The sequence below is a fragment of the Amblyomma maculatum genome, chromosome 8, assembly GCF_055883805.1.
Source record: "Amblyomma maculatum isolate TAMU_Amacu chromosome 8, ASM5588380v1, whole genome shotgun sequence".
NCBI lineage: Eukaryota > Metazoa > Arthropoda > Arachnida > Ixodida > Ixodidae > Amblyomma > Amblyomma maculatum.
In genome coordinates, this window is record NC_139351.1 from 24,300,988 (window position 1) to 24,324,191 (window position 23,204).

Below are 23,204 nucleotides of genomic sequence, written 5' to 3' on the forward strand. Positions count from 1 at the left end.
ACAGCGACACATAGGCCTTTAGGTCTGCGATGTGGGCACGGCTGGTTTTCCCCGTAGGGGAATCCTCCAGCAGGTACGCGAGTGGAGACCAGACACTGGCCACTCGGTACGGACCAAGCCACTTAGGAGCAAGCGTGGCTGAGAACCCCTTGCTCGCGTCACTAAGAGCGTGGTTGCGCTTCACCCTTACAAAAATGGTCGTGAACAGTCTTTAGAATCTGTATTAACACCTTATTGACTCTATCAATATTGTACGTACTTTTAATCTGTATAAACATGTGTAAATACGAAGTTCATACACTGTTACTTTTGTGTATTTAAATCAGTTCATATAAAGTTTGTACATAGCAAGTTGTTAGGTGAATATACTTCTCTGTATATACTCCTATCAATATACAGCAGGGGCGTAGCCAGGGCTCTGTTTCGATGTCAGAAACCCTTCCGAAAGTTTTTGAACTCCTTCTTTGGGCCTTTTTTGCAATTTTTTTTATCGATGCCGTATAACGCCCTCGAAAATTATTTCTGGTTATACCACTCATACACAGCTATTAAAATATACTGAAGCAATTTAGCATGTCAGAAAAAATGTTCAGATCGAAAGTATATAGTATTAACTGACCGAGTGAATGCTATTCATTGCAACTCATATTTGAATTACATTTTTTATTATGAATAGCATCTGTTAAAAAGAAATGGAAATGGAAAATTGATACGATCAATTTGCATGAATTATAGATAAAACTTATAAGGTTATAATTTGAAAATTTAACTGGTTACAATTTCGCTCTTTCTTCATCGCGCATTTCTTAGTCAAGCGTCCGCTCTTGTTGAGGACGCACTGAGTCCTTTTATCAAGCTCGCTCGCACAATTAAATACAAAAACATCACAAATGGAAGGTAAACGCACCGCGCCGCCGACTTTACAATGGAGAATGCGCGCTGTGGGTGTTGTCGGGTTATATCACGCGATGCTGAGACGCACGCCCTGGACTCTCGGATCCACGTAGCTCATCCCTCAGAAGCTATATGGGCGAAACTTTAGAATTATATATTGGCATACACACAATGATTGGGTATATGCACATGTACAGTAAGCTACCGAACGAGCCCCCCCCCCCCTCTTCTCCGCTTTCCTTCTCACGCGCCGAAATTACTGGAAAATGGAGGGTGCATTTCCCTGGCAAGGACCAAATTTTCATCCGAAAAAAAAAATGAATTTGTATTTTTTTTCTTTATTGACCCGATCGTGTTTAGAAGTGTGCTCCCAGACGCATCCGAGCCACCCCGCTGTGCATAGCATACGCTCCTGTCCACCACTTATGAAAACAAATCGGCGCCCGCCGCCATTTTCTCTAGCCGCGCTCAGTATGTTAGCGATTGTCTTATTCTCTTATTCACTTCTGCGCCGCCGCTCCCGTCAAGGCAGCGGCCATATCTTAGCCCATCTGTTCCTGACCGCGCGCATCGTATGTTTCGCTCGCGGAGGTTATCCGACACCACCCAGCAGCCTTTGGACATGTGCGTCAATCGAGCGAGCGCTCTACAGGTTCTGCTTTTGTTTATGTTTTTGCTGGAGGTGGTGTCTGGGTGAGGTGCGAGCTTAGGGCAAGGGTAGGGTAAGGAAGCGCGCTAATGGTAAGGGAAGAGGGGGGGGGGAAGAGAAGGCGCGGCGGCTGGGGAGGGGGGGGGGGCGGCGAACTAACACACACAACGGCACAGAATGCGCCAGCAGAAACGCATATTCGCTCGCAGCCTTCGCATAGCGTTCATGCAGCCTCGTGAACTATATCAGCGCGCAACCTGCGGTCCGCGGCACCGACCTCTGTAAATCAATTAAGCGCCCTTACGGCACAATTAACACGCACTTGACCCGAACCACGGAATATCGACCAGCTGTAGCTGAACATATTCATCCTTCCGCTGTGATCCATTGGGAACGTTATGCTAGTTCTAGTTGCAACCACCCTCTCGAGAGGTTGGCTGGAAGCTGTCCTTCAAATCCAATGCGCGGGAAGGATGCAAGGAGGCGCTTGGCCATCAGAGCGCGGCTTCGAGCTGGAGGAGGGGGGGCGTCTAGCCGCCCTGCGAGCAAAGCACACAGCAGTGCGCACGCACGCACGCATTCTTTTTTTTTTCCCTAGAAGTGCGGGAGGTATGAAAGGAGAAGCGGGCAGGCTAGCCAACGTAGACAGCGCGCGGTATCAAACCTGTGACGGCTTCATTTACGCGCCCTTCAATCAATCAATCAATCAATCAATCAATCAATCAATCAATTTTTTGTTTTCAAATCCAGAGGATGGGGGGGGGGGAGGGGGCACCTCAGCGAGAAAGCAGTTGCACACTGCTTAAGAGTGCCGAGGACCCTCGCAAACATCAGTAGGTGACAGCTCAACAGGAAGCTAGTTTACATGGAACACATTACAGGTATAAACACAGGCATAAACATTGCAGACATTACAGAGATGAACAGCAGCAAAAGCAAAAAAAGGAAAGAAAAGGAAAACAGATATGTGTTCACCGAATAACAGCGCAATTTCACGGTATTACCGCAGTGATGTCATCAATACAGCAAAAAAGATGGGTTTAAAGTTTCACAAAATATTCACAGAGCAAAATTGTCTCCGAGTAACAGTAACGAAATCAGCAATCAGTTTTTAGTGTTTATTTAGCACAAATGTATGATGCTCTCAGTCTTGAGAGCTATTTCTTTTTCGCCTCTGCAAAGCTGCATGTGTGTGAGCGCGCGTGCGTGCAAATAACTCATGCGCAGGCACTCAATATGTGCGGCTCCGCATACGGTAAGAACTCAAGTTTTCATTACAATGAAGGAAGCAAACACACGATCGCTGAAGTGGGCTCGACTCCGAGTCTCTGCGTCGCCTCGAATACCAGCCACCCCACAAAACCACCGGAAGAAAAAGAACGAACGCACAAGATAGCGAACGCACAGAACTGACGCTCGCTCGGCGTTCCACTAATCCCGCCTTTCGTCTGAGCAGCGCGGCGCGACTGGGCGACTGGAAAAAAAAAAAAAAAAAAAGAAAGCGAACTCCACAAGACACGTGATGGAGCAGCGCGGCGTGGCAGCGCGACTGGAAAAAAAAAAGAAAGAAAGAAAGAAAGAAAGAAAGCGAACTCCACAAAACACGTGATGCAGCTTCATGTGTCACGTGATTGCGCACGACTGAGAGGCGGCGTTTGGCTGTGTGGCGACGTCGAGCGTGGAAAATAGTTCTTTCTGCCAGAAATCTTCAATGTAAGTTGACAAACTTTTTCATTCCTTTCTTATAAACGCTTTGCGCATACTCGCTGAAAATTTTGTGTTTCAGAAGTGAGCAGTTTTTACATTACAAGCGTTTACCCATTTTTTACTTTGCTGCATACTGCACGCCCAATGCTCTAGGAATATTTTTCATTGTTTAGCGTTTTTATCCCGACTGGACCACCAAAATTTTGGCTGGGATCGACGCCGGAAGTGAAGAGGATCACGAGGACCCCAAATTCAAGCCGGTGATTCCAATATTTGGATTTTGTCGGCATTTGAATTTTCCTTGTGGCCGACCAGGCGTTAAGCCTAACGAGGCTTAGCAAGAGAGCGGGGCTCCGCGGCCTCCCCGGCCTCGGCCCGAGGTAAAGAAGGCCCGGAGTGATGTCCCGAGCAAGCGACCCCAGCTACGACCGACCCTCAGCGACAGGCCCGACAAGATTTTCGGCCGACTCGCAAGAATTCATGGAGGAAGACCTCCAGGACACCACCGAAGCGCCTCCCGAGCAACAGGTCCGAGGCGGACCCGCGGCGGCAGGCAGCCAAGCCCAAGGAAGCAGCACCCCTTCGACGCAACGCTCACAAGTAAGCAACAATGGCGGAACCGACGCAGATTGGGAAATCGCCATGTCGAGAAGGCAGAAGAGACGCCAACGCAGCGATAACAAGCAGCAAGTCTTGGCGGGAACGAGCCTAGGGAACGGGCCTTCCCTAGGCGCGGCGAAGGTCACAGATGGAACGCCAGCTGCGCCAGAAAGGAAAGAGAAAGTAGGAGCGCCGAGGCGGAGACTGCCGCCGCTCCCCAGAGACGACCTTAAAATAGTCCTTCGGCCGAGGGGACTCGCTGTTAAAAACCTGCAGACGCACCAAGTGGCGCGGGCGGTAGTCGCGGCTACCGAACAAGGATGTAAGGCGGAAGACCTCATCATCCGACTGCGCAACGGATCGAACATCATCATCATCAGCACCGACAACGAAGAAGCGGCCCAGAAGATTAGGCGCATCATGCAGCTGAGCTTCGGGGGCAAGAGCTACGCCGTGAACGCCCACGTAGCAGCACCGGAAGGAACGCTGCGCGGGGTCGTCCACGGCGTGGACCCGGGAACCTCACCGGAAGAACTCAAGACTAACCTCAGAGTCCGCACGCAAGGCGTGAAGATCCTGGCAGCCAGAATGCTCGGGAAATCCAGCACGGCCGTCATCACCTTCGACGGCCCCATTCTCCCGAAGCAGGTGCTGTACTACGGCGGGGAGATGTGGTGCTACCCGTACCGGCCCACGAGGCAGGTGTGCTACGCCTGCGGCCAACAGGGGCACCGAATGGACGTCTGCCCGAACCCGGAATCCAGGACCTGCAGGCAGTGCGGATGCCAGAATCCGGAGGCAGGACACCAATGCACACCCAAGTGCCTGCTGTGCGGCGGCGATCACGCGGTGGGCACGAGAGACTGCAAACAACGCCTCAAGTCAGCGAGCGAGCTGAGGTGGGGACCCCAGCAGCAGCAGCGGCGCAGCCGAGGCCGCAGCCGGGGAAAAAGACCAAGATGGTTCCGGGACGAGAGCCAGGACCCGGGCCGGAGCAGCCGCGGAAGCAGCCGGAGCCAGAGCCAAGGGTCCAACCGGGACGGGTCCTACCCACCCCTGGGCAACGCCGGCAAGCAACAGCCGCAGCAAAAGCAGCAGCCGTGGCAACAGAAAAAGAAGAAGAGCGGCGGAGGTGTTAAGGTGAGCTGGGGAGACGGCCCTCCCAAATCACTTTTTGCTCCGCACTCTAACACTAACAACATACAATCCACACAAGACAAACAACTATTAAAAGAGATTTCGAGCCTCAGGCGCGAACTAGAGCAAAGTCGCGAGGAAGCGAGGCACCTAAAGAAACAACTAAACGACATTATCAGAGAGAAACAAGAAATGAGGGCGGGTTATTCGCCGGCTAGAACGCCGACTCCACCACCTCAGGCGATGGACATGGCGCAACAAACCCACGAAGGGGGAACCCCAATTGATGATATAAAAAACCTCATAATGGCTCTACAGGGACAGATGCAGCAAATGCAAAGTGAACTGCAACAGACACAAGAAAAGTTTGCCCTACAAGAACAGAACTTTAGAACCTATGTTAAAAACAACACCACGCAAAGAACCACCAACGACGCCAGAGACAGACTATACAACGAACGCAGGTTCGGCGCAGAGACCCCCCCCCAACACAAACAACAATAACAAAACATGGCAGAACGCCACCGACAACTAGAACTTTGGCAATGGAACTGCAGGGGGTACAAGCGTAAGCAAGGCCTCCTGCAGCAATTCATATACACCAGAGGAAACCCACCGGATGTAATTATGTTACAAGAAACAAACAACACCCCAACACTCAGGGGCTACACGTGTCAGGAAAGCGGACGCACTGCGACCCTCATAAGCAAACAAGTAGTAGCCATAGCACACAAAGAAATAGAGGACACCCAGGTCGAACATGTAATTACAGAGATAATTCCCAAAAAGAAAACAAATTCCAAAAGCACCTATATCGTAAACCTATACAGCCCACCCAAGCAAACAAATGGGAACTTTATTAGGCTCTTTGCGGAGGCGAAAAAGTTGGCGGGACAAAACACCTTAATCATAGCGGGCGATTTTAACGCCAAGAGTCCGAGATGGGGCTATAACAGAGAGGACAAAAAGGGGCGCGGTATCTGCACGGCGGCAGAGAACGTAGGATGTGAGCTGCTAACCGACGAGAATCAACCGACTAGGCAAGGGAACAGCGTCAGTCCAGACACGAGTCCCGACCTAACCTTCATAAGGGGCGCCAAACAAGCAGAGTGGGAAAACCTACTCGAGAACCTTGGAAGCGACCACCACATAATAAGGATCTGCACAGTGGCGGACAACGTCAGGAGGAAGATTGGCACGGCTCGGCTGACGGACTGGGACGCCTTCAGAGCGCACTGCAAGCAGCTCGAGGGCGACATCGGTTCTGCGGAAGAGTGGAGCCAACAACTCAGACGAATCCAAGACCTATACACGAAAGAAGTAGACAGAACGGAACAAACGCCGGAGGTGGACAAGCGGCTCCTCAAGCTATGGGAGGCGAGACGCGGGCTTACCAAGCGGTGGAAGAGACAAAAACTCAACAGGAAGCTAAAGAGGAAAATTGCCGATATAACCAAGCAAACGGAGCAGTACGCGACGCAGCTGGCCAGGCAGGGGTGGCAGCAATTCAGCAACACGCTGAACGGCACCCTCAGCACAGCCAGAACATGGCAGATCCTCAAGGCCCTCATGGACCCGAGCAAAAACAAATCCGAAGGCAGCAAGTCGATACAGAGGCTGGTGCACCAATACGAAGGCACGGACGAACAACTACTCGAAGAGGTCCGGATCAAGTGCTACGGCAAAGATCAGGTCGAGAGCTACCGAGAAGAATACCGTGGCGAGGAGAACCCGGCCATGGACCGACCCATCACGAGAGAGGAGGTCGTCGAGGCGATAAGATCGGCCACGAAGAACACGGCGGCGGGGGCGGACAAGATCCGGAACTCGCTAATAAGGAACCTCAGGGACGAGGCGATAGATCAGCTTACGACCTACCTCAACAAGCTCTGGCAAGAGGGAAGAGTGCCGACGGAGTGGAAACACGCCGTCGTCGTGATGATTCCGAAGCCAGGCAAAAAGCTGCAGATCGAGAACCTCAGGCCGATATCTCTAACGTCGTGCCTGGGCAAGCTGTACGAGAAAGTGATCACGAAAAGAATCCAGTCGCACCTGGAAAACGAACAATGGTACCCGGACAGCATGTACGGGTTCAGAGCCAACCTCTCTACGCAAGACGTGCTGCTCCAACTCAAGGAGGAAGTGCTCGAGACGATGCCGAAGGCGGGCGAAAACGTCGTCATGGCCCTCGACATAAAGGGGGCTTTCGACAACGTAAGCCACGCGGCCATCATGGAAGGCATCAACAACACCAACTGCGGGAGGAGAACGCACGATTACGTCAGAGCTTTCCTGAGCGACAGAACGGCGACCGTGGGGCTGTGCGAGCTGGGAAGCGACGTCTTCCCCACGCCGTGCAAAGGCACACCCCAAGGATCCGTCATATCGCCCGTCCTCTTCAACGTGGCAATGATTGGACTTGCAAGACGGCTCAAGGAGATCCAGGGCATCCAACACGCGATATACGCCGATGACATCACGATATGGGTCACCCAAGGATCACTCGGGGAGAAGCAAGAAAAACTACAGGAAGCGGCAACTTGCGTAGAAACTTACACCAGAGAGAGGGGCCTAAGATGCTCGACGGAGAAATCGGAACTCCTCAGGGTCGGCAAGCATCCCACCCAAGCGACACTGGAGGTCGTTCTCGAGGGCCAGAACATCCCGGAAAAGAACATGATAAAGATCCTGGGCATGTGGTTGCAAGGAAGCCGGAAATGCAGCCACACCATCAGCCTGCTGAGTAAGGCGGCAGAGCAGGTGGGCCGTATGATCAACAGAGTCTCCCAAAAGAGATATGGAATGAGAGAAGAAGACACTCTCAAGCTAGTTAACAGCCTAATTGTCAGCCGAGTCACGTACTCCCTGCCGTACCACGCGACGACCAAGGCGGAAAGAGAGCAAGCCGACATCATTCTCAGGAAGGCGTACAGGACTGCTCTACACCTACCCAAGCACACGTCGAACGAAAAGTTGCTCCAGCTAGGCATCAGCAACACCTTCAGTGAGCTCGCCGAAGCTCTGCTGGGAACGCAAATCACGAGACTCAGAAGCACCCCCACGGGACGAGCGCTCCTAAGAAGGTTGGGTCGGGACACGAGCGGACTGGTAGACAGATACGCGGACGTACCGGACCACCTTAGGAAAACCATTAACGTGGGACCATTGCCGAAAAACATGGACCCCAATCTTCACGAAAGCAGACGAAAAGCGAGGGCCGAGTACGTTGAGAGAACGCTAGCCCAGTTAGACAACACTGTATACACGGACGCTGCCGTATATCTGCGCGAGAGAGAACGCGTAGCCGCGACGGTAGTGGTAAACAAGGAAGGAAACATGATCACGTGTGCCACGGCAAAGGTCGCCGGCACAGCGGAGGCCGAAGAAATTGCCGTCGCGCTGGCGGCAGCAGAAGGCTACAGAACGGGCCGATCTCTCAACATACTGACGGACTCGAAGGAGACGTGCAGGAACTACACGAGGGGCAGGATCAGCAGAACAGCCCTTAAAATACTCAGCGGGGCAACCTCCGCCGAGGAGAAACCCAGGCATAGCCTAATCTGGATCCCGGGCCACACGGGCATAGGGGGGAACGAAAGAGCAGACAGCCTAGCTCGAGGTTACGCATTCCGAGCAGGGCAGTCAAATGCTCCGGAGCTCCGCCTACAGGCTTGCGAGGGGGGATACGCAGAGATCTTGCACTTGCATAGGGGAGCTAGAATTAGATATCCACCACCACACAAAGCCCTAACAAAGGAGGAAGCGACCGGCTGGCGCAGATTACAGACCAACTCCTTTCCTAACCTACACATACTTAATAAAATGTTCCCGACACAATACAGAGCCACCTGCCCTTGGTGCGATGCCACACCTACACTTTATCATATCACGTGGGAATGCGAACGCAACAAAGCATTCCACCAACACGAAAACCCGAGTGCGGAGCAATGGGAGAGTCGGCTCACCAGCAGCGAGCTCGCGACCCAAAGGGCCTTAGTGCAGCACGCGACTGATGCAGCACGACTCAGTGGAGCCTTGGAATAAGGGCCCACCCTTGCTGACGAGAAGTCTCAAGTCGCCAGCGCCAGAGAAGACGACGGAGACTTCACAACCGCGAAACCCTTAAAATATTCAATAAAGTTTTCACTCACTCACTCACTCACCTAGTTAGGTTTTAAAAAGTGATCCTCGATTGTCCGCGGCCTCTTTACGATCATTTTGCAACATAGTTCAGATCTTTAAGGCGTTTTTTTGCGGAGTTATTACTAATTCTTCAAAGGTAAACAGCCGCTTGGCCTCGCAGCCATAACCGTCAAATTTCAAATATTGAGAGAGGCCTTGTACTGCGTAAAAGCTATGTAGACGTATAAAACCTGTCATTTTTAAATTCCATCAGATGTGTGCGATCGCTCGCTACCTATCTGTTTTATTTATAGCGTTTCTTCGTTGAGCTATTTGCACATGGAGCCGGTAATTCGAGGTTAAAGCGCTAACCGCATGACGCGGCGACATGCCGCGCGACGCCGTCGCGCGACGGGCTGAGGGCCGCCAAAGCATTGCCGCTCGTCGCCGTCGCTCGGTTTCTGGGTTTTTAGAAAATTTCGCGTGTCGCCCGGAAGCAGCTCGCGAGGCAGCCAATCGCAGAGGGCTTTAGGGTGCTCAATTTCCGTTCTGGCTTTCTTTTTATTGCGTGTAAAGTTAGTTTTCCTAGTCCGGTTTGGGCGAAGAACCTGGTGCCTTCACGCGCTCACTTCGTCTGATCAGTGTATGTATATGAGTGCATCGAGATAATTCAGTAAAAGCTTGGAAGGGTAATAAAAGAAAGAAAAAGGTTAGCGTGGCTTGATATTGTTAATTTCCGAAAGGAGCAGGAGAAAGTCGCTGCTTGCAATGCAAGTCGGCATCGCAGTGTATAGTAACGCACCGCTGCCCTGTGACCCTTTAAAATACGATGCGTTACAAGAAATTTCATCAGTTTTTTATCGTACTTCATGCTGTTTAGTGTTGAAAATGGGATATAGCGTGATTGCATTCCCCTTGACCGAATGACGAGGCGGCGGTAACAGAGCAACGCTGGAAACGCGCTTCTGTCGCTGAGCGCCGTCGCTCCGTGCGGTATGCACCAGCGACAACGACAGGCGTTGCGACATCGCTAGGGGTTGTCGCCTCATGCGGTTACCGCTTTATTGGAACAGTCCATAAGCAACGACTTTCCGCGTAAAATTAGGTTTTTAAGCTTTCCTTTAGAGTAAGCACAGATTGAGGGGGGGGAGGGGGATATATAATTTTATTTATAACAATTCGCAGACTTCTACGCAGTAATAGTTATATTTATATCCTTAGTAGGTCAGTACGTATTATTTTAGTACAGGCCCAGTGTTCTTTTTCTTTTTTTTTTTTAACGGAGGCGGGGCAAGTTATGTGGGTCAAGCTAACAATTGGCTGTGAATTAAGCGATTAGAGCTTTCAAACTTAGTCTTCTGTTTTGTTTAATTTCTAAGAACCTTTAAGCTTCACAGAGAAACAGCATATTTTGAAAAGTGAATTTCAACTATGGAAGTTCTTCGTTTATTAATGTTTGACATTGCTGACAAGGGTCAGAATTGAAACAGATGATAGGATCGAGTTTTTTGGTAACTTATGGCATGTGACCTAGAGCTGCTAGGAATTCATTTTCTGAGACAGCTTTTCTTTAGGAGTGTAGGAAAAGTAATGGTATGTTGTGGGTTTTGAGAAGCATGGATTTAATGAAGTCTTTCTTTTACTGCATTTACGGCTTGTTTGGCAATAATGCTTGCAGTCCAGCTGATGCAATTGTATTGTCACACTGCTTTTGCAGCAGATTTCATCTGCCATCGAGGGAGTGCTGCCTGAATATGAAGCAGACAGCGTCATGAATCTGTTGAGGCAGTTTATTCTATCAGCCATGGGTGCTCTGCCCTAAAGCATCCTTCCTGTAAAGGAGACATTGAATTTGTAGGTATCACATGCTCATGTTTTTTGCATTCATGTGTTTGCTTTATAACTAATTTTTACTGGTTCATGCTTTGCATTTATTGTTTTCTTTTGAGAGTATAAAGGGCGGATGTGTAACAGGCTTCATTAAAGCAAAGCTTGAAACCAGCTCGGTGTTGTTAAATCATTCTTGCTGTGTTTTTAGCGCGACTGACATGTTGGTGAATCTTGCTCATAGTCTGCACTAAAGAAAAGTTTTCATGGCCTCTTCAGAGCTTTAAAACAGGAGATATACTTAGCTGTTTTATTGAAGTAGTAACTACTATTTCTAGTTGAGGCAAAATTGAGTAAACCTGTGTTTTAATAGCTCAGTGACAAACATGGTGTCATAATATAGCTGACTGCACTGTGCATATGTGTGCATGTTCATGCTGACATTCAGTTACTGTTTATTTAGACTGCCTCAGCATATGTACACATACAGTGATGTTTCACTTGAACAAAGTTCAAGGGACCTTAGGAAAAAGTTTGTTGAAATGAAATTTCATTGGACTGAAATAAATGCGTGGAAGATTGTTTCCATTAGCTTCAAGAAATATTCAGTTCAGTCGTGTCCGACTCTTCGTGACCCTATGGACCATGTCACGCCACGCTTTCCGGTCTCTCACTATCTTCCTAACATCACATAACTTCATCTGCAGTGCCTCGAGGATACCATCTAACCATTGCGTTCGCTGCCTACCCCTTCTCCAGCGACCCTCAACCTTTCCCAACATCAAATCTTTCTCCAGCAACTCCTCTCTTCTCATCAGATGACCAAAGTAGCTGAGCTTTAACTTTAGAATTTGACCCTCCAATGAGCAGTCAGGGTTTATGGTCGACAATATCGACTGATTTGATCTTCTGGCAGTCCAAGGAACTCTCAAAGAGTCTTCGCCAGCACCACAATTCAAACGCGTCAATTCTTCGGCGGTCAGCCTTTTTCACAGTCCAACTCTTGCATCCATACATCACAACTGGAAAGACCATAGCACGAGTTATACGGATCTTGGTTGGCAGACTAATGTCTCTGCTCTTTACTAGGCGGTCAAGGCTAACCATTGCTCTCTTGCCCAGAAGCAGGCGTCTCCTAATTTCATGGCTACAGTCTCCTTCCGAGGTAATCTTGGAGCCCAAGAACAGAAAATCTGTCACAGATTTTTAGGTTGTTCAAATCTTATCTGAGCCCATTTATTTGTCACTGCGCTGATTTGCAAGTGAAGAATGCGTAACCTTTTGCAGCACTTTTGAAAGGACTACAGTGGTTTTGAACTCGATTACTGTGCAAGCTCCTGAGAATCTTGCCTATCACAACGGCCTGCTGAGGAGACAAGGCTTTCATTTTCTCCAAGCAGATCATGGTTAACCAAAATGCCCACATTTGCAATTCTTGGAGCTAAAAGGCCTGGTAGGGCTGAAGATCTGGCTTTGACTGGCTATGACTGTACAGCTAATTAAGCGTGCAGACAGCTATGGATTCATCTGGTTACAAGCTAGTTTAGACAGCCAATTCACTTTAAAGCCAAATAACGGCCACTTTTCTTCACACGATAATGACGAGTGGTTCTTAACATAAAAATATGCTACAAAGAGTGCGGACTGTGCTTTTTTAAGCGCTCAGTATGACTTTGAAGACACAGGATAGTACCGCGGAAAATGTTCGTTGAACTGAAATGAGCAATAACTGAAGTTTGTTAAAATGAAGTGCGTTTGCATAGTGTTCAATAGAGCTTCAGTGGGGGGATTTAATAAAGTTCGTACAACTGAATACATTGTCGAAGTGACGTTCGTTCAAGTGGTATGTTTTTCTGTGACTAAATGAGAACATTTACTTTGCTCAAAGCAACATATACACAAATATTTACTTTCTTGCTAGCCACCAAGATTTGCAATTAACTTCCGAACTCATTTTATTCACAACCTAAATAAATGTATCGTTAACCCTAGAGCCAAATAGTTACTAGCAATAACAAAAAATATGTTGATATTTATCTGTTGGAGAACATTTTCTGTTTAATTGTTTTGTGTGTTTTTGAGTTCTGCAAACATGAGGGGGCTTGTTACAGAAGGGGTGGGCTGCAAGACAGGAAATATCAGTGTGGCGGCCCTTTTGTGTTTATCAAATAATAATGCATTCTAACATGTAAAACGAATGCCTTTACAACCTGCTAAAAATCTTTTTAAATTGCATGTTTGGGTTCTGCCTGGATAAACATAGATGGCAGAGAGAGATCTTTCTGCCATGGGGTGTGAACTGTATTTTGTGCAGAAAGCCAGAGGCTGTCGAACATGTGTTCATAGATTGTTGTGATTGGGTTTTTTGGGGGCAATATCCTACAGTGAACTTTGCTCAAAGATGTCCCTTTAAGCCCCCATGGAATTTGGTTCTCAGGTGTTGAAAATTACAACAGTGTTCTGTAAGGTATGATGAGGCTATTAAGCTTGCATAGCGCATGGAAGCGCCGAATGGCTGTTCGCCATGCTGATCTTTATTATCAGACCTATCCAAGAGTATAATGAGGGTTTTGTCCAACAGATGATGTTTTGAAAGCTCAGCCATGTGTACCTGTGTTTATCAATGTATTTGAAAAAGTGATCAGTTTGAATGCGATAATTAGAGGTATTGTACCTAAGCTAGCTCTCGGCCAGCCTGTAGTGTTTGTGAAAAGGCAAATGTGACAAGAAGGGTGTTTTGCTAGAGCTTTTAAGGCTCTTAAATCTGTGCAGCTCTGCTTTAGTACATGCATTGTCTCCTGTACATGGCTAGTTAAATGATTTCTGTTCATTTTATTACAAAAAGTCATTCTAAATCTTTAGATAAGCTTGCTCACCTCTATTGTTTGCATTGTGTTCACGCATGCTATAGCTGGAAATGATGCAGTATTAGTTACAAGTAAATAAATAAAAGGAGCAGCAACTACATTTCCTTCGTCCGCACATTTTTAAGAGAAACATACTTGGGCTCATTAGATTTTAGTGTTATTTGCAACTGTGTTTGATAGTGAAAGATCTTCCTGTCATTGCATAGAAATCTTTCAGAAACCTCTGAGATAGTTTGATACCTGGTGATGTGGAGGTTGACTTCCCAGACAGTAATGTATTCCTATAGTTCATACTGCACCAGCCAAAAGATGAGACACAGCAAAGAGGAGGACAGGACAAGGCTGGACTATCAACTGAATGTTATTGATAAGAAGAAAACAACGAAGACTCCTTCCGGAAAGCTCGCGCACAACCTAACCGGTGGAATGGCAGGAAATTGGGAAGAAGATGATGAAGAAAATTCAAAGCCAATTCCAAGTCAAGGCCTAACTAACGACTTTTCTAATAGATAAAATTCCTTACAGTGAAGGCTAACCGACGCCTTAGCCACACACTTGTCCTCGGCTTTAGCAATGTAAAATGCTTCAACCAACTCTGCAGAGTTGATTACCATTGCTGTAAACTACACCCGTATTATTGAAGTCAGGTGCACAAAGGGACGGGTCATGCTCCGACTTACACTCTCGGGATTGCACATGTAGCGCAAGATTAGAACTCGCCTTCCCTCCCAGAGAATTGGAGTGCTCCGTCAGGTGCACATTTAGACATCTGCCTGTCTGCCCGTTGTATTGACAGCGAGAAACAAGATAGGAGCCTTGTGCGCTAGAGTTAGAAAGGGGCTCAACAGTGTACCTCGTGATAGTTTTTGTTGTGCAGTGTCACATAAGAAAAAGTTCACCACCTGCAGAAAGAATGTGGTCTACCACGTTCCGCTGAATTGTGACCGGTGCTACTACGGGCAGACAGGCAGATGTCTAAATGTGCGCCTGACGGAGCACTCCAATTCTCTGGGAGGGAAGGCGAGTTCTAATCTTGCGCTACATGTGCAATCCCGAGAGTGTAAGTCGGAGCATGACCCGTCCCTTTGTGCGCCTGACTTCAATAATACGGATGTAGTTTACAGCAATGGTAATCAACTCTGCAGAGAGTTCGTTGAAGCATTTTACATTGCTAAAGCCGAGGACAAGTGTGTGGCTAAGGCGTCTGTTAGCCTTCATTGTAAGGAACTTCATCTATTAGAAAAGTCGTTAGTTAGGCCTTGACTTGGAATTGGCTTTGAATTTTCTTCTTCATCTTCTTCCCAATTTCCTGCCATTCCACCGGTTGGGTTGTGCGCGAGCTTTTCGGAAGAAGTCTTCATTGTTTTCTTCTTATCAATAACATTCTGTTGATAGTCCAGCCTTGTCCTGTCCTCCTATTTGCTGTGTCTCATCTTTTGGCTGGGGCAGTATGAACCCATACCAACGTGCCCAGTCGTCAACCTTGTTGTATTCCTATAGTACCGTATGCATGCACAATAGATAAACGTAACCCCTTGCATATATCACTGAATCTTCCACTCTAGAAGAGAATTTTGTGCACAAGCATTTTACTGTAGTTTGCCTCTGTGGAGCATTGTATTTCTAATTCTGTGCTTCTCTTTTTATGCTGTTACTCAGCAACATATGAAGTATTCCTTGTTTGTTTCTGTTACTTGTGCATTTGACTTTTCCTTTTATTATTCGAAATAACTTTCTTCCTGCTGTTCTGACTAGTGTTTTCGTATGCATATGCAGTCCTCTTGATGCTTCATTGAGCCATATCTGGAGACTCCCTGTTGCCGTGGTCTGTGCCGACAAGTAAAAACTAGGCAACCTGACTTCCGGGACAAGTAGCAGTGGGATGTAGCTGCATGGTTTCTTCAGCATCCATGTGGATTTCTTATAAAAGACAGGTATTTCTCCTATATTTGACTTTCATATGTGATCAAGATTTTACCTTGGTGGCAAACTCTTGAAGGAAAGGATGGACATTTATGGCACTTTCTTAATTTCTTACTCTCGGGAATACACTATTACGACTTGTTAACTGCATATGTAGCAAAAATTATGTGTGACTGCATATTCCAGCAGTAAGCTGCATGATTTTTTAAGGATGAAATAATTTTGCTCCTATTGTCGGTAGCCTACTATTGACGAGCCAAAGCAGGCAATATTAGGTACCAAAAAGTGATTATGCGGGGCCGGGTGGGTTTTAATGAGACAAGCTCTCCACGTTTTAAGCCTTTGTACAGGGCCAACGTGTCTCCCTGAATGTGTCTGGGACACATGCAAGTCTTGTATCCTCAAAAGGACCTTGTCTAAATTTAAATAAAAGTAGCGCCAACCCATTTTGAGTACGACGAGTTCAGCAGTAAGCTCAAAATTGAAGCAAAAAGGCATTCATGTCCTGTGCGATGTCAGTGCACGTTAAAGAGCCCCAGCTCGTCAAACGCTCTGAAGTCCTCCCCTACAGCATCTCTCATAGCCTGGGTTGCTTTGGGATGTTAAACCACATAAACCAAACCAGTCATTTTTTACCACCCCATATGACTTGTCTTTCCACGTATCTCCAAAAGATAGTGCCTACATAAGACTTGCCACTATTCCCGAGATTACCTAGATTATTATGTATTTATGTATTTTATGATTATGTAATTTTCCTCAGTGGAGCATTGCGTTTTCAATTCTGGGCTTTTCATGCTGTCACTCAGCAACCATATGAAATACTCCTCCTATGTTTCTTTTACTTGTGCATTTGACTTTTCCTTTATTATTCAAAAAATCTTTCTTCCTGCTGTTCTGACTAGTGTTCTCATATGTACATGCAGTCCTCTTGTTGCTTCATTCGACCATATCTGGAGACACCCTGTTGCCGTGGTCTGTGCCGACAAGTAACAAGGCAACCTGACTTCCTGGACAAGTAGCAGTGGGACGTAGCAGCATCCATGTGGACTTCTTATAAAAGAAAGGTATTCTAAATTTTGCTTTCTTATGTGATAAAGATTTTACCTTGGTGACAAGCTCTTGAAAGGAAAAGATGGGCATGAGTGGCACTTTCTTATTTTCTTACTCTCTGGGAATACACTATTGAGACTTGTTACCTGCATATGTAGCAAAAAGTATGTGTGACTGCATATTGTAGGCTAACTATAATATACTTCATCATTCCCTATTATCGCTCTTGTATCCCCTAGGTGCTTGGTGTAGCTGGTCTCCTTCAGTAATTACTTATGTGTGTGTGTCATCTGCTATGGCAAACATAGCCATCACTCAGGAAAAATGGGAGCAAACAGGCATAGTGGCATCACTTGCTGGTAGCATGCACCAAAATGTATGTATACATACTGATACGTTGCCGCTCAACATGTGTATTTGCTTGATGCAGCAAATGGCAGAGGAGAGAATATCTGATGACCAAGCATACTGGCGTGTAAATTTCACTCCTTTGTTTCCTGGGCCCCTATTGTGATAAACTAATGTCGAATGATATAGAGGATCAAAAGGAATACAACTAAACACAGCAATAGTCTCTTATCTCCTGAGGGTGTTTTGCAGGTACTAGTTTGTACAGAAAGTGGTTGGAAACCAGTTAGCATATTTTGAGGAAAAACAGCCATCTGAGTGAAGAGAGATGTGTGTGATGCTAGCACAAAGCGTGCGAAATTGGCAGAAAAATTTTGAGCATGTATATTTCTTTTCTAGGTGACACCATGATAAATTTTGATATGGCTGGTACATCAAACACACAATGTCGTTGCCGTCGGAAATGAAGTGTTTCTGTGTCAAGGGTTTGTGCAATAAAAGAAGGTATGAATTTGCATCTGTTTCTTTCGCCACTCTCACTTTTCACGAAATATTACATGCATGTGAATAGTGAGTAAAATACACGTTATTATTGGACACTTGAAATATAGTTAGCATAACACAAGGTATTAATACTTTGTATGAACACGATTCTTTAAAATAACGGTGGCCAATTATCGGAACACAGTCGTTACAGTGTCCATGTACGCTATCAATAGGCTAATCATAGGAGGTATAAATACGTTCTATGTAAATACATTCTATTCAATCACGGTGGCCAATTGTCGGAAGGGAGATCATACATAGATCATACGTGTTCTAAAGACTTTCTTTTGATGGTCGATAGCTTCTATGATCATATTGTCTAAAGACATTGCATAAAGTGATCATAGACATTTTTGTAAGGGCAGGACAAGATCGCCCACCTGAAATGTCAGGCTGCGGTGCTTACGGTCGTACTGAGCCTTCTGCTGGGCTCTGGCCGTCGCCAAACTCTGTCTTGCTCTGCTGAGAGCCCGACAAAGCCGGTCCCGAAGCGTTGACGCATAAGCAGAGCGGTCTGCTCGCGCCTTCTCATCCTCGAGCTGCTGACTCTGAACGACGCTAGACATCGGATTCGCCAGCTCCCTTCCGAAATTGAGGAAGGCGGGAGAGAAACCAGTTGAGCGGTTCTCAGCTGTTCGAATGGCGAACGCGAACTCACTCAAATGGTCTGCCCACTCTTTTTGACACTCGGAAAAGGCCGTAAGCATTGGCTTGAGCGTTCTGTTGATCCGCTCGGTCAGATTAGACTGGGGATGGTAGGGTGAAGTGGTGTAGTGCTCGATTCCGAGGGAACGGCAGGTATTACCGAACACCCGAGCAGTGAAGTAGGACGCATTGTCCGTAATCAGCCGTTCCGGAAAGCCGAAGCGACAGAACACTTTCTGGAGTTTATCCAGCACCGCTCGCGCTGACACTTTTCGAAGAGCGTACAACTCGACCCACTTGGAAAAATGATCAACGACTACCATCAAGTAAATGAACCCCTGCTTGCTTCTGGGGAAAGGCCCCATCAAATCGCAGGTGGCCATCTGCCACGAACGCACACTGTCAATTGGTTTCATCATGCCCGGTGGCTTGCCACCCCTTGACTTCACCGTTTGACAGACATGGCAGGAGCGGCAATAGTGGAAAATGTCGCGCTTCATGCCGGGCCACGTCACCGATTCACTCAGTTTTGTGAAAACTTTGGAGCCACTCAGGTGACCGGCAAGTGGCTCGTCGTGAAAGAATCGCAACAGAGCGCCTCTCAGACTTTTGGGGATAACCACTTTAAATGGGTCAATGGACTCATCATCTGTGGCTATGTACTTCAGCAGGAGCCTGTCACGGTCCAGCAAAAATGAGTCCCCGGGGCTCGCCGCGACACACGCTGGCTCTTGCCCCGCTGCGCCCGCTATAGTACAAGTAGCGTCACGGCGCTCCGTCTCCCTGAGACCGTCGCTGACCTCGCGACAAAAGGAGTCATTTTGCTGGGCCGTCAGTAGCTCTTTACGGCTGAACACGATTCCAGTCATTCCAGAGGGGAGCCTGTTTTCGTCCCCGCGCGGGTTAGCCGCCAAAACTTCGCTCGCTAGCCTCGGCGCATCTGGGGTGCTCACAAAGAGCCTCCCCCGTCGCCCGCTTCGCGAAGTGCTGCTTGCCTGGGTGGCGGAATGGTTAGGCCCGTTTGCGGGCGCCCTCCTCCTGCCGCTCTGCGGCTCGTCCGCTGTTTTGCCCTCTCCGCTTGCCGGCGCAAAGGCACCGCTGCCGAATGGGGCACGGGATAGCGCGTCAGCTACCACGTTCGTGCTCCCCTTCCGATACTGCACCAAAAAGTAGTAATGCTGTATCAGGAGAGCCCAGCGCGCCAGCCGTCCCGCAGGCTCCCGGAGCCGCATCAGCCAACTGAGCGCGTTGTGGTCTGTCTGCACCACGAAATGCGTTCCATCAAGGTAGACGTCAAACTTGCGCAGTGCAAACACGATGGCGAGGCATTCCTTCTCAGTAACGGAGTATTTCCTCTCCGCGGGCAGCAAAGAACGACTTGCAAAGGCAAGAGGTTGCAGCACGCCATCGAATTCCTGTAGGAGAACGGCTCCTAATCCCAGATCGCTCGCGTCAGTCTGGACTACGAACTGTCTGGTCAGGTCTGGTAGCCTGAGCTGCGCTGTCTCTGCGATGGCACTAGACAGGCGGCGAAAGGATTTCTCTTGCTCAGGCTCCCATCGCCACGCAGCAGTCTTTCCCAAGAGCTTGGTCAAGGGCGCCTGCACGCGGGCACAGGACGGGATAAATGACCTATAAAAATTTGCCATTCCCAGAAAACGGCGCAGGCCGCGTACGTCCTTGGGCACAGGAAACTCGAGTATGGCTCGAAGTTTTCCCTGATCCGGCTCAATGGAGCCTTCGCCCAGCGTAAACCCAAGCAACTGAACTCGGGTTCGCGCTATTTGGGCTTTTGCAGGATTCAAAGTCATCCCGGCAGCCCGTACCCTCTCGAGCACGTCGGCAATGTGGCTTAAGTGCTCATCAAAGGTTCGTGAATAAATCACGATGTTGTCCAGGTAGCACATGGCATGGGACCATTTCGCTTCGCCTAGGACGCGGTCCATCAGCCTGTGAAAAGTCGCAGGACCATTGCAGAGGCCAAAGGGCATGCGAGTGAACTCAAACAGCCCTCTGTGGCACGTGAACGCGGTCTTAGGCCGGTCAATGTCATCCATCTGGACCTGTAGGTAACCTTTGGAGACATCTAGCGTGGTAAAATACCGCACACTGCCTAGACTTCCGACAGTTGAGCTGATCGTTGGGAGCGGATAGGCATCCTTGCGAGTTAGCGCATTCAGACGGCGATAATCCACACACAAGCGATGGCTGCCATCCTTTTTGGGCACCAACACCACCGGAGACGCCCAGGCGCTGGACGAGCGACGGATAATGTCCGACGATAGCATCTCATCCAACAACCCATCAATCACCTGCCTCTTTGCAAGGCTGACGGGTCTGGGATTGCACTTCAACGGAAGCGCTTCTCCGGTGTCGATCGCGTGGCTCACTAAAGTGGTACAGCCAGGTTGGTCGGTAATAAAGAGCTCCTCGTACTGACGCAAAAGTGCTGTCAACCGAGCCTTCTGTGTCTGATCCAAAGTTACCGCAGAGGCGGCCAGTGGATGGGGGGCGTCGTCGTACTGCGCCGCTCGCTCCCACAGGGGGGTGTGAACGACATAACGCTCGACACAAGGGCAGGGCCCCGATCGCTGAGCGTGGCACTCTCCGAACGTCTCGACTGCACAGGCAGATACCGACGCCGGGGGGCTAATGAACGGCTTCAGCTGGGAAAACGGTCCTTCGCGATAGCCGCCATTCGTAATGTCCACCACGATCCCGGTTTTCAGGAGAAAGTCCCTTCCGAGAATCATGGGCACACTGAGCCCAGGGAGATGAATGAAACGCGTGCGTCTCCCTCGCTCTCCCCATCTGACAGTCAGCCTCGCGGCGCCAGCCGAATGGGCCACGCCTTTCGCAAGGTTAAATGTCGAACGGCAATCCCGCAAGCGCACCGAGTGCTTTTGCAAGTGGGACAACACTTGTTCACTGAAAAGGAGGCGCTGGCTCCTATATCCAGTAACGCCGGAAATTCGCGGCCAGCAAGGGTGACCGAAATAAACGGCGCGGGCGCACCACCGAGGCAGCTTACCCTGTACGCAGAGGGAATTAGCAAAGCTTGGGTCGGCTGTCTCTTTACAACCGACCCCCGTCGCCGTTTTCCTGCCTCGCAGGAGGCCTGGCTACGGGGCATTCTCTTGCTAAGTGTCCCCTCTCTTGGCAACGGAAACAACGCACACCCCCGCGAGCTTGGCCGCGTGACAAAGGCGCGTTTCCCTGCCTAGGTCCGCTCGCTGTACCACTGAACAAGGGCCGGTTTGTGCGGGCTTCTCCTTCTGCTGTGCTTTGGGTCGGTTGGCGTCCTTCGGCACGCGGGTAAGAAAACTGTGCAGCGCAGGCTGCTCGTCTTCCGAACGAGTACGGATCTAGAGCTCTTTCGCTCAGCTCCCAAGCGTCGTTTCGCCCGCCAACGGCTGCAAAGGCAGTTTGTGCGGGTTCACGCCGATGGGGAAGGGTCATGGCCCCTCTCCATGCGCAGCGTGGCTCAAGGGCCTCGCTTGCCGGCGGTGGCGGGTGATAGGCACGCGCAGCGAGGATGTCGCCTTGAATGCGCTTTGCCTCGACGGCCAGCTCCTCTAGATCTCGGAATCGGCCGCCGCGCAGGTATGCCGAAAAAGTCGGATGTGCCTGCCTGATCACTATTTCGACGCGTTCTTCGTTTGAGGCTGTTGGCTCAGCGATTGAGAAAAGGTCTTCCATCGCCCGCACAAACTCCTGGAGCGACTCGTCCGGAGCCTGTGTGCGGAGCTCCAGCTCTCGCCGCATCCTACGCTCATAGTCAGCGGGCAGGCATTCGCGCATGAATACTGCACGGAACTCCTCGACAGTCGCTGCTCGGTGGCCGGAAAGCCGGTACCACCTAGCTGCCGTGTCAGTCAGCGCTGCGGGGATGATGCGTGCAAGCACAACCTCATCAGGGAAACCCATAGCTCTCTGGTAATGGGCGAGGGAATCAATGAAATCCCGGGCACTGAGAGGATCATCATAGCCGCGGTACGTCGGCATGGGCAACATGACCGCGGGGTGAAACATCTTCGGCGCGGCCGAAAACGCCTCAACCGCCCCTGTTAGCGACTGAATCATCTGGGCAGCGCTTGTGAGCAGCGCCTGCGTCCGTCCCTCAGAGGAGGTTTGGGCGGGTTGCATGAACAAAGAAGGCAAACGGTCCCCCAGTTCGATGAGCGGCGCGGTCTCCGCAGGGAGTCCGGCCGACGCCTCACCGTTCACCGAGCAAAACTGACTGCTAGCGGCGCACGGCTGCTGTTGCGCGTAGCTGCCGGTAGCGACGGCATAGCGCGAACTGCTTCCGCCATGGGCGGAAAACTGATACAGCGGAGGTATCTGTGTAGCGGTCCCACCACAGGGTGGTCCGGAGAAAGCTCCAATGGGAGCCGAGTGATCAACGTTACTCGCGCCATTGCCGTATAGCCCACTGGGGCCGGCGGCCAGCCACTGTCTTTGGCTATTCAGAGGAACAGCATCCAATGGATCAAAAGACGCTACGACTGCGTAAGGAGCCGACATATATCGCGTTTCAGATTCGCTGCCGTGTGCCCCGCAGGGGGCGGCAGACATGGTGCAAGAGCTTTATCGTCAAGGCGACCGGCTCGGCCGATGTGCAGTCCAACTCAAAGAGCCAGGACAATTCACGTTGGGCGCCAGTTGTGGTTTCTACGTGGTCATAGGCCACCAACCGCCGCGGGTTCGAGCGTCGCGCGAGCCGAAGCCCCGATCAGCCGTCACCACGCGCACACTGAAACACCGCAGCGCGCACTCAACCTCCACTGGGAGGAGAGCACTTCGCTGCAAGGACACAAACCTCCAAGTTCACGAAGGAGACGTTTATTGAAACGCCATCCTCCAGCGGCACACACACACACACACAC

At 49.5% G+C, this 23,204-nt stretch overlaps 1 protein-coding gene and 1 long non-coding RNA gene across 3 annotated transcripts; one reads left to right on the plus strand and one right to left on the minus strand.

The window, feature by feature from the left end:
* Positions 1 to 3,135: 3,135 nt before the first annotated feature.
* LOC146180734 (uncharacterized) lies at positions 3,136 to 17,638 on the plus strand. Of its 2 annotated transcripts, none has more exons than XR_014700112.1 (5): positions 3,136 to 3,256; positions 10,827 to 10,963; positions 15,580 to 15,737; positions 16,653 to 16,793; positions 17,527 to 17,638. It is a non-coding gene; the product is annotated as an uncharacterized LOC146180734 (long non-coding RNA). The 2 variants fall into 2 exon arrangements; XR_014700113.1 differs by having other exon boundaries at positions 3,159 to 3,256; positions 10,830 to 10,963.
* A 3,755-nt stretch (positions 17,639 to 21,393) lies between these two features.
* On the minus strand, positions 21,394 to 22,401 carry LOC146180735 (uncharacterized). The gene has a single exon (XM_084575639.1). It carries the CDS (start codon positions 22,399 to 22,401, stop codon positions 21,394 to 21,396), a length of 1,008 nt encoding a protein of 335 aa, XP_084431765.1.
* Positions 22,402 to 23,204: the final 803 nt, after the last annotated feature.

Coding starts and splice junctions, on each gene's coding strand:
- LOC146180735 (XM_084575639.1), bottom strand. CDS start 22,401: ATGATTCAGTCGCTAACAGGGGCGGTTGAGGCGTTTTCGGCCGCGCCG.